This window comes from Manduca sexta, chromosome 24 (genome assembly GCF_014839805.1).
Source record: "Manduca sexta isolate Smith_Timp_Sample1 chromosome 24, JHU_Msex_v1.0, whole genome shotgun sequence".
Taxonomy (NCBI): domain Eukaryota; kingdom Metazoa; phylum Arthropoda; class Insecta; order Lepidoptera; family Sphingidae; genus Manduca; species Manduca sexta.
This window is the reverse complement of record NC_051138.1, coordinates 6,526,389-6,537,907: the sequence shown is the minus strand read 5'-3', so window position 1 is coordinate 6,537,907 and position 11,519 is coordinate 6,526,389. Positions and strand designations below refer to the sequence as shown.

At 33.1% G+C, this 11,519-nt stretch overlaps 2 protein-coding genes across 3 annotated transcripts; both read left to right on the top strand.

Annotated features, from left to right (window-relative positions):
* The first annotated feature begins 9 nt into the window (after positions 1 to 9).
* On the top strand, positions 10 to 2,410 carry LOC115440465 (cytochrome c oxidase assembly protein COX20, mitochondrial). Its single transcript, XM_030164785.2, has 2 exons — positions 10 to 169; positions 1,516 to 2,410. The coding sequence occupies exons 1-2, from the start codon at positions 116 to 118 to the stop codon at positions 1,828 to 1,830; spliced, it is 369 nt and encodes a 122-aa protein (XP_030020645.1). The 5' UTR covers positions 10 to 115; the 3' UTR covers positions 1,831 to 2,410.
* A 1,344-nt stretch (positions 2,411 to 3,754) lies between these two features.
* LOC115440464 (xanthine dehydrogenase) lies at positions 3,755 to 10,323 on the top strand. 2 transcript variants are annotated; one of them, XM_030164782.2, is made up of 9 exons: positions 3,755 to 3,860; positions 3,948 to 4,051; positions 5,110 to 5,264; positions 5,517 to 7,641; positions 7,743 to 8,051; positions 8,295 to 8,632; positions 8,838 to 9,642; positions 9,730 to 9,897; positions 10,116 to 10,323. In XM_030164782.2, exons 2-9 carry the CDS (start codon positions 3,980 to 3,982, stop codon positions 10,164 to 10,166), a joined length of 4,023 nt encoding a protein of 1,340 aa, XP_030020642.1. In that variant the 5' UTR covers positions 3,755 to 3,860; positions 3,948 to 3,979; the 3' UTR covers positions 10,167 to 10,323. The 2 variants fall into 2 exon arrangements, with proteins under 2 accessions (XP_030020642.1, XP_030020643.1); XM_030164783.2 differs by having other exon boundaries at positions 3,780 to 3,844.
* Positions 10,324 to 11,519: the final 1,196 nt, after the last annotated feature.

Below are 11,519 nucleotides of genomic sequence, written 5' to 3'. Positions count from 1 at the left end.
GTAATCTGAATTTGACAGTTCAGCTGTCAAGTGTTAGCATTAACTACTATTGTGAGGTTATTTTCATATTTATAATACTTTTTACGTTTGCGGCTTGAATTGCTTAGTATTAATAATGGATACAGTAGTAAAATCTATGTTAGAAGATGAAGAAGAGGAGGAAAAAAAGGTATTTATTATAATTCTATGCTATTCTACTTGCCCTACTTTACAGTTGGTTGGAAAACTATTCTAAAGGAATAAACGAATATAAATTGATATAGATGGTACTTAAATTTATAATCATTGATTTCCATTTATATTTTTGATGTGATATAAAGCAGAAACATCTTTTATGAAAGGAGACGGGCGAAATTGGACTTGACTGTACACTTATGAAACATTTATCAATATTCTTCTTTTATTTTTATATCAGCCATTAAAAAATATTAGATTGTATTACAATGGGAAAATAAAATATTTTTTATTATGAATAAGTAACTGACTTCCGGTATCGGGAATATCAGGCTGTCTTTTATTAATGTATATTATTATTGTTATTCGCTTTCTGTACTTCTGCGCAAGTGAATGTTTTTGGTTTGATATTTTTATTTTAACGACTACGGCTTTTCGAGAATATTTTGTCGATTGCTGCTTTAATGAACTACCCACGCTTATTCAACAACCGACTTTGATTTCATGCTTGCTCAATTGATTTTGCTTGTTCTACCGGTTTCGAAAAGTAACAATGAACCACCAACACCATTGTGTTAATTGTGGCATAGCTACATGGCGTTGTAACAATAAAGGAATTCGTCCAATTGAAAACGAAATAGTTCTTTCAATAATATAAAAACAGTATAAACTCATGCCTGATTCCATGAAGGCGTAGATAAAAGAAGATATGCAACCTACACTTAGTTTCATCTTGCGATAAGTACCTTTATATCGGTCCTTGTCTATCCCATACGATAATTTCAATTCTGGTTATTATCTAAGCCAGCTGTTAATTAGTCAACACGGCAATCCAATGGACAATAATTAGGTGCTGTGAACATCTCGTGCTATCGGGTAAACACAAAGATATTCACAGAAAAGTGTGTTTTTTACGCTATATTCTATAGCGATTATTTTTTTACTCCCATTGTAGAGACAGATTTTTTTTTTAAATTTAGAAATGGTTCTATTATTCCTATAAAATAATGCATAAATCATCTCTGTGACACCAAGCCCAAGGTTTTATGAAGTTTCGCCCATCTCCTTTACAAAACACAGTAATGATATTCATTACAGGTCATTATTTTCTTTTAAAAATCCATTTAGGAACTTGATGCGCACTTACAAAACTGATGCCTTGGTGTACTTATTACTTTTATGAATTTGCTTTAGGATTATAACATGTATTTTATTCATTCTTTTATCACTTCCCTACACATATTTGACAAAACCAACATTGACATGATAGTAATTACTTTTTATGATAGTTATAAGTTATTATTTTACGTATGCAAATTCTGAAGTAAAATTTATTTGCAGGGTATAGTACTATTCGGCAGGGACCTATCAAAAATACCATGTTTTCGGGAAAGCTTCTTGTATGGCATAGCAACTGGTGTTGGATTGGGATTAGCTACCTTCGTCAAGACATCAAGACCAATGCTTTCCCAACATGTTGGCGTGGGCACTTTTTCCATGTCAACTTTGCTCTATTGGTCATATTGTAGATATCAATGGTCAAAACAAAGATTTGACGCTCAATTATTGCAAGACGCTTTGAAAGATAAAATTTTATATGAAGGAACAGTAGTTGAAAAGGAATTAGAAAAACAGGGTGTTCTAAAGTCGGCATAGTCAGTATTTATTTTAAATTAAAAGGTTCATTTATGAAATTCAAGTTCAAGTTACTGTTAGTATAGAATTGCTATTAATGATTATATCCACAATTTACATATGTATTATTAAACAATGACGATTGACAAGTATAAGTACAGTAATGTAAGTGTAATAACTTGTGTGTATGTATGATATTTTTGTATTTCTATATTCATGCAAGAAGATAATGTGAAAAGTCAGTTTGTATATGTATATTATATAGAGGATACACACAATTGCAGGCCTTTATTATTTTTATATAATATTATGTAGTCTTTGTGTCAATTTTGTATATAATTATAATGGAACTCAACTTTATTTTTGCAAATAATATATATTATGTATGTATAATGTAGAATCATAGTATTACTGCATTCATCTGTACAAGTAATATTCTTCTTCTTCAAAATAATATAAGTGATTATAACCAGAAGTTGACATAATGGTAATTTAAATGGAAATTATTTGACAACATTAATATGTTGGATAGTGACCTTAGTTTCTTATATTTTGGTTAGTTTTGTTAGTAATTTTAGAAATAAATGCATTGTTATAAAAAGTGGTTTGATTATTTAGTGTAAATTATCTTTCATAATATTTTAGTAATTTAATTTTATGTAAAAGATTATTGCATGACTAATTAGTTATTGTTAATAAGTAAGTATTGTATCAACCTCTATTAAAAGTGACAAATTGTCATATTACCTTTAATAGTACAATATACCAATTAGAATAAAAAAAATTTACCCCATATTTTATTCTCTGGAAGATTGGTTTATGATTTTAGCTATATAATTTTAAACCATCACAAATCTAATTAGAAACTTTGTAAAAATGTTTGAATCTTGTGTTAGAAAGAGTTTCTAAGTAAGCGTTGTTCAAACTCATACGAAATTTGGCACGCAGGTAATATAGTAAATAGGTTTGTATTTTGTATACTTTTAACCTCGGAAATAGGCACACTTCTAATCCCGAAAAGACATTGCAGGCGCGGTAGTGAGCAAAAGTTGGTTTAAAAAGCAAAAACAAAAATAAGCATTAAATAACATTTATATTCATTAGAAAAAAATAACAGAAGATTGTCAGCCTTAAAGAGTCTAAAACCAATGAATTATTAGATGAGCACACTTTATTTTAGTCTGGAACCCCTAAACCCCTCCCTCTATCCCTCTGGTTATGACTAAAAATTTCCTTGATCACTGTGAAAATTTTAAGTTCCTATGACTTTTGAGCTTGGGGATATACATATTTGTATAACATTATCACTGACATAAGAAATAGTAGCTACATGAATCTAATGAAATAATTTTGTTGAATTGATTTTATTTTTGAAATAATTACCCATCTGTTATAAAATATTTATAAGTTTTTAATTGGTGTGGCTATTACAATTATATCATTAAGTGCCTACAGTATAGGTAAGTATACAATAAAATGTTACGAAATAGTTATGTAATAAGTGCGTCGTTTATTTTGGTAACTTATTTGGCTCAAAATTATATTTTTTAATTATTAATCTGGTCATAGATGTTTAAACCCAAATGAAAATATACATTCTATTTGTGTTTCACAGTTGTGTTTATACGCAAAAGTGTGTTTCTTGGTTAATCATTTAACACCACGGATTGCTATGATTTGATGCTGATGAAGATTCGCAAAACTTTTTCTTATATCCCGAAAAAAACATGATTTTTTTGTGATTTTTATTCCGGGGAAAATCGCCGGATGCTGATTAGAAGTTATTAATAAATATTTATCGATGAGATCAAAAGCCATAGATCATTCGACTTATTTTAATTCAAATCGAATATTAGTATCATTGCGAAGGATTTTTTCTATGGGGCGTAACCACCAGGATTCGCCATCTGAGTCCGTTTCTGTGTTTAGTTAGTTATGCGAACCTTGCTACAGTCACTGCTATTTGTGATTGGTCTGGCTTGCATTTGTCTTTAGCGAGCGCCACGAGCTGTCTTACGCACGTTGATCTGTATATGTACAGAAACATTTAAGTACTTAATAATTATTAATTCGTTGCACGCAATTTGTGTATGTCAAATTTAGTAGGTTCGTACGTAAATATATTTGTTTTCTTACAGATGTATCGACATCGTTTATTTTATCAATAGTTATGGGTGAAATGGAAAGTTTAATACCTCAAGGTGCTCAAACTTCTTTGATTTTTTTCGTCAATGGAAAGAAGGTACGTTTATTTTTCATAATATAATATTATGCAAGTGCATACTTTCCTTATATATAGTATATAGGTATACCTACTTACCAAGAAAAAATATTATTATTGAATAATATTTTATATTGATAAATAACTATAACAGAGCTTAACAAAGATAATTTTTTATTATACTTTTTGTGCTTATTTTGAAGTACTTATTGTACATCAAATTTTTTTCTCGGCATTCGATTTGATAAGATAGGTAGGTACTTATGTGGTTTGTCAAATAATTAAATAATACTATTTATGGACAGACACCCATTTTGAAGTTACAGTATCAAGTATCAAGTAACGAAACTGCCCTTTCAATAATCATTGATTTGATTTAATTGATATTATACCTTCTGTTCATGAATAGGTACTTATTTCACATGTGTCAATATTGTATGCTTATATTGCATCGTCTTCATCGTTTATTAGTTGATGGTTTTGCAGGACTTCGCTTGTTAGCCCGCAAGACCCAATAAAGATATTTGGTCTTTTTATTTAAGAAGTTACTTTTTGAAAACAATAACTGTCAAGCCTTCTTTCTTGTTACTATATTCAGCTTAGCCAAAAAGATTGGAAAATGCTTTAAGCTCCTTGGTACCCGCATAGAATATAAGTAGGTATCGATATATTATATAGGACGCAAATCAAAGTAATTAACTGTGGGTAAGATACATTTCAAAGAATACAAGTATTACTGGGATATGGTTACTTAATAACGATATAGTAGTGTCACTTTCGTAATGAGTTTAGTCTGTAACATGAAACCGCTAGGTTAAAAAGATAGTTTAGCTTTACTGGGCTAGAGTAGAAGTTGAATAAACAGTAGTACGTACAAATATTTTAGAATAGGTACTCATAATTAATTTACTTTTTGTATTGGCACTACAGAACTGTTGGGTACTTGCTTATATAAATAATGGTAATTAAAATAATGCCGATTTGTTGCTAAGTGGAATATTAATATTCTGTGGTTCATTGACACAATTTTTCATCGCTATTGTGTAAAGTCGTCTCTCATTTGTTATTTAACTTTCTAGATTGAAGAACCCAATGCAGATCCGGAATGGACTTTGCTGTGGTATCTGAGAAGAAAATTGCACTTGACTGGCACAAAATATGGATGCGGGGAAGGCGGTTGTGGCGCCTGCACCGTCATGCTCTCACAGTATTTAAGAAAAGAAGGCCGCGTCAAGTATCCTTTATTAATTTTAAAACATTTATACATAAACTAAATTAAAATAGGTGGGTATAAAACGTACAATATCTCATTAATATAAATTCCTGTTACCACGATTTGTTTTATGAGATCGAGCAGAGCAGATACTTAGTACCTATCGACCCATGATTGTCATAACTTTAATAAAAGTAATGATTTTATTTTTATTCATTCTATTTATAAATAACTATAAAATATATTCACAATGAAATCCTATAACGATATCAGACATATGGCTATCAATGCATGTTTGACTCCGGTTTGCGCAATGCACGGGTTAGCGGTAACCACAGTAGAGGGTATTGGAACGACCCAAGATAAATTACATCCAGTTCAAGAGCGAATAGCTAAATCACATGGCTCACAATGCGGATTCTGCACTCCAGGGATTGTTATGTCGATGTACGCTTTATTAAGAAGTAGGAATAAAATTGAATACCATGATATAGAGACGGCTTTACAGGGAAATCTATGTAGATGTACAGGCTACAGACCAATATTAGAAGGGTTCAAAACATTCATAGAAGGCTGGGAAAAACATTACGTACCTGTAGAGCAAGGGTCATGCATAATGGGAAAAGAATGTTGTAGAAATAAAAAAGCTACTAAGCTAGATGAAATTGAAAGTGACAAATCGAAATTTATACCTTATGATCCAACGCAGGAACCAATATTTCCACCAGAATTAAAGTTACATAACTACTACGATGAATCTTTTTTATTTATCAGAGGACCAAACGTAATATGGATAAGACCAAGAAATGTTAAAGAATTGCTTTCAATTAAACATAAATACCCTACAAGCAAAATTGTAGTAGGAAATACAGAAATTGGAGTTGAAATGAAATTTAAAAAAATAGTTTATCCTATATTGTTATCACCTTCTACAATATGTGATATGATGTCTTGTAAAGTTTCTGATCAAGGAATCATAATTGGTGCAGCAACATCTCTAACAGATTTGCAAAATTTCTTAGAACAGGATATCAAAGTCGATTCTAATATGACAAAAGTTTTCTCAGCAATAAAGCGCATGTTGCACTGGTTTGCTGGTAACCAAGTACGAAACGTCGCTTCACTTGCTGGTAATATAATCACAGCCAGTCCAATATCTGATTTAAATCCTATATTAATGGCAAGTGCTGCTGTATTAAATGTTTGTAGTTTAGAGAGAGGATATAGAAAAGTAACTATAAATGAAAACTTTTTTAAAAGTTATAGAAAGACAGCACTTAATGATGACGAAATCGTGGTATCAATAGAGATACCGTTCACCGAAAGTATGCAATTTTTTAAGGCATATAAGCAAGCTAGACGGCGAGACGACGACATATCCATAGTCACTGCTGCTTTTAATATTAAATTTGATCAGACTAACGCGATAGTATCAGAAGCATTCATGTGTTTTGGTGGTATGGGACCAACAACTTTTTATGCAAAAAGATCTTCAAACTTGTTAGTGGGACAAACGTGGAAAGAAAATGTAATCAGCGATGTATGTGATTCTTTAATGGAAGAGCTGCATTTAGAGTCGAATGCACCAGGAGGAATGGCTGAATATAGAAAGTCTTTGTGTTTAAGTTTATTTTTTAGATTTTATTTATATGTTTCACAGAAGATCACTAAATTTAATGGATTCAAAATAAATAATTATGATTTAAGCGGCATTGATGAAATACCTTTGATGGAACCTAATAGTTCACAATGTTATGAAATGAAAAATAATGCTGAAAAACCTGACGCAGTTGGTAAACCATTGCCTCATTTATCTGCTTTCAAGCAAGCCACAGGCGAAGCTATATATTGTGACGATATTCTTCCTGTAGAAGGAGAGTTGCATTTAAGTTTAATTCTTAGTTCAGAATCACACGCCAAAATAGTATCTATAGATCCTAGTAAGGCTTTAGCTTTACCCGGTGTTGTTGCATTTTTTTCCGCTCAAGATTTAAGTGAGCAGTGTAATAAAATGGGCCCTATATTAAAGGACGAGGAAGTATTTTCAAGAGATAAAGTAATTAGTCAGGCGTGTGTTATAGGAGCAATAGTAGCTAAATCGGAAATGGTCAGCAAGAGAGCTAAAAATCTCGTGACTGTAACTTATGAGCGTTTGGATCCGGTAATAATTACTACAGAAGATGCAATTGAACACAAATCATACTTCTCCGGTTATCCTCAACAAATAAAGAAAGGTGATGTTGAAAATGCATTTTTGAAATCTAAACATGTTGTTGAAGGTAAAATTCGTATTGGAGCACAGGAGCACTTTTATCTTGAAACAATATCGGCGTATGCTATTAGAAAAGAAGATGAACTCGAAATTATATCAACTACACAAGCTCCAGCAGAGATTGGGGTTAGTAAATAGTTACTAATTGGATAATAATATCAAATTATAGCACAGAGATATTTTATAAGAGTAATAACTAATAATTTAAATATTTTTTACTTTTCCAGCATACAGTAGCACAATGTCTGCAAATACGAAATCACAAAGTTATTTCAAAAGTTAAGAGAATAGGTGGTGGTTTTGGTGGAAAGGAAACTAGAGCCAGCGTTTTGGCAGTACCTGTTGCAATTGCGGCTTACAAATTGAAGAAACCCGTCAGATCTGTATTAGATAGAGATGAGGATATGCAAATTACAGGTTATAGACATCCCTTTTTAATAAAATACAAGGCTTCCTTTAATGAAGAGGGTAGAATAACTGGGGTTTTATACGACTTGTACGCCAACGCCGGATATTCTATGGACATTTCATGTTCCGTAAGTTTCTTTTACCCACTTACCCCCTTATTCATAGACGTTTTTTATTGAGATACAACAATATTAGCTAATCACAATGTCCCTATGGCTACGCACTGCGAAGGCTGCCATGCCGTCAGCATTGAGAAACTTGTTTCATTCGTTATCACAGCTTTGCTCCGTCCTTAGATAAAAAACGTCTATAAATACGGGCGTATAAATTATACCTCTGCTGGAGTTATTCAAGTATTTTAACCTTTTCAGATGATAGATAGAACTATATTCCATGTTGACAATAGTTATTTTATTCAAAATATAGAGGTTAACGGATATCTGTGCAAAACAAATATGCCATCTAATACTGCATTTAGAGGTTTTGGAGCACCGCAAGCTATGTTGGCGGCGGAAACTATGATAAGACACATTGCCTCCGTCATTAACAAATCGTATGAAGAAATTGTTGAAATCAATCTTTATCGAGAAGGGCATCTGACGCATTTTAACCAAGTACTATCACATTGTACATTGTCTAAGTGTTGGAATCAATGCATAGAAACGTCTGGTTATTTAAAAAGGAAGAAGAGCGTGGAAGAGTTCAATAGGTTTGTATTATTACAGTTATGTTATGTCTATGTATTATCTATAGCCTAAGAGTAAGTTCCTGATGGTATACACAACTTTAAACGAGTAGTGAATTTGTTACTGAAGAAACCAATGAGTAAATGATAAGATATGCAGGTCTCTAAAACATATTTATTATACTATAATTATTAAACATAATAATTATGAGCTAAATTTATTTTCTAGGTCTAATCGCTGGAAGAAGAAAGGCATTTCTTTAGTTCCTACTAAATATGGTATATCTTTCGGATCTGACTTTCTAATGCAAGCAGGTGCATTAATTTTAGTGTACGCGGATGGATCAGTTTTACTTTCCATTGGAGGGATAGAAATGGGACAGGGACTTTATACCAAAATGATACAAGTCGCATCAAAGGCACTAGAAATAGATTACACCAAAATATATATAAACGAAACTGCAACTGACAAAGTGCCTAATGCTTCCCCTACTGCTGCAAGTATAAGTTCCGATTTGTACGGAATGGCTGTTATCAATGCTTGCAATATTTTAAAAAAAAGAATATCATCGTATAAAGAGAAAAACCCATCGGGATCTTGGGAAGATTGGATCTCATGTGCTTATATGGATAGAGTAAGTCTATTTGCGACTGGTTTTTATGCAGCGCCGAAAATTGAATACAATCGCGAAAAGAATAGTGGCAATTTGTATGAATACTTTACTTACGGGGTGGCATGTTCTGAAGTCATTATAGATTGCTTGACTGGAGACCATCAAGTACTGAGATCAGATATTGTGATGGATGTTGGAGAAAGTTTAAATCCTGCTATTGATATAGGTCAGATTGAAGGTGCTTTTATGCAAGGCTATGGTTTATTTACGATTGAAGAGATGGTATTCTCTCCACGTGGCGACATTCTTTCAAAGGGACCTGGGGCATATAAAATCCCTGCCTTTTCTGATATACCGAAAGTATTTAATGTATCGTTACTTAAAGGTGCCCCGAATCCACGTGCAGTATATTCTTCTAAGGTAACATCCCAACATTAATATGTTTTACGAAAGACTTTAGTAGGAAAACCTTATTAAAATGATATTTTCTTGATTTTCGGCTTTTAGGCTGTTGGCGAACCGCCTCTGTTTCTTGCGGCTTCAATATATTTCGCTATTAAAGAAGCCATTAAGTCAGCTCGAATCGATAGCGGCGTGCATCCAGAATTTGAATTAGACACACCGGCAACTTGCGCCCGTATTAGAATGGCTTGTGAAGACACAATTACGAAACAGGTAATATTTCCATTTTAAATCATATTATGTGAATAGGCTGCGCTTCATTTTATAACGTAATGTAAAAAATGACGCTGTATTTTTTCTAAAAATCGTTATAATATTAAGGTCGTATTATATTATTCCGGTTGTTATCTTACAATTATAATTATCTATTATGACAGCACAACTTGATTGAAATAAGAATACAAAAAATTAGAATTATTATTGTATTTCAGGTCAAGCCGACGATAAAGAGCAACGCAGTGCCGTGGAACGTGGTTGCGTAATTAGTCCCTTTTGTATATTATATGTTGCTTCGTAGGTCAATCCACGATAATAAAGAGAGAAATATTGGTATTGTGTACAAATGCTTTTAGATAAAAGTAGAAATAATCGAATAAGTGTTTATATACTTATTATAAATAAATGATATATTGAATATTATATGACTATTTTTATGTAGGTCCCTATATTCAAAAAGAATACGGAATAATAGTGTGAGTCTAGGTTGCAATGGATTCCATCGCATATTGGCATTTGAGGAAATGAGTTGCTGATCTCGCAAAAGTATCATTACTTATATTACTTAGTTCCCAAATGTATCTATAGCCGGAAATTCAAATAAATATAGATACAAAATATTTGAGAAGTTAAGTAATCTTAGTATCATAAAATTACAATAATTGCTACTGATCGGATGGCCGGGAATGATCCGGAAACCAGTCGAAACCTTTTTTTGTTTTACCGGATTCAGTGTCTTAGAAGCCTCACGTAATGAAGGACGGCCTCGGCGTCTACGCCAGCATGAGGCCTACCTTCCATGCTGCCTTCCAACCTAGGCGTCACAGCAATATTGTAAATGGTAACACGTTTACAATAACGGCAGACGGCCTCCTGCCGCCCGCCGTAGTATTTGTATTCTCTTTGCCGCCCGCCCGCAATCTCGTGATGGCTAAATTAGTTGCCTCTTACTACAGGCAGGGGATACAATGGTGGATTTCTGCAAAGGTTCTTATCCACAGGGGGTGGGGTTTGCTGGGTCATAGCCTGTGGCAATCCTGGACCTCCGGCAATCCTGCCATACATTTATTTTCCGTATGATTTTGATATCTTGGCAGGATGGTAAAATCTGGACATTATTGTTAGGTTTCTATACGTAAAAACAAAACGACGTAAATTTTATAAAACTGAGGACTCTTTCAGTCCCGGGCCTCAGACATTTTGTCCGTCATATTGTTACGCCACCAATAAAATTGTCCCTATCTTCCAGCATACCTCAAATAAATACAGAGAAAAGTTGAAAAAAATACTGGTCCGGTCATTTACTTCAATATTATATTTATACTTAGTCTTTTTAATAGCCTTCCACCAAACCCATGTATCAAATTATAAGCATAATTGGTTAATGGGTATCAATTAATCCGGACCATCGCTTGATTAACAGGCCTTTATTACGTACTAGCTTCCGCCCGCAGCTTCGCCCGCGTGGATTTCGGACTTCAAAAATGGAGGGGGTGCTCCAATTTGTCGGGATGTTTTTTTAATGTATGGTGGTATGCAGGTGGTCCGATTGTCCGGTCAGGGTCTGATGATGGGATCCTGGTGAAATCGAAAGAAGCATATAGCATGATTCAGTATTC

Bases quoted from the DNA above. Each gene is read 5' to 3' on its own strand.
- LOC115440464 (XM_030164782.2), top strand. From the start codon at position 3,980: ATGGGTGAAATGGAAAGTTTAATACCTCAAGGTGCTCAAACTTCTTTG. The intron at 7,642-7,742 runs GTTAGTAAATAG...TTACTTTTCCAG, and splicing joins AAGCTCCAGCAGAGATTGGG to CATACAGTAGCACAATGTCT. The intron at 8,052-8,294 runs GTAAGTTTCTTT...TAACCTTTTCAG, and splicing joins CTATGGACATTTCATGTTCC to ATGATAGATAGAACTATATT.
- LOC115440465 (XM_030164785.2), top strand. From the start codon at position 116: ATGGATACAGTAGTAAAATCTATGTTAGAAGATGAAGAAGAGGAGGAA. The intron at 170-1,515 runs GTATTTATTATA...ATTTATTTGCAG, and splicing joins AAGAAGAGGAGGAAAAAAAG to GGTATAGTACTATTCGGCAG.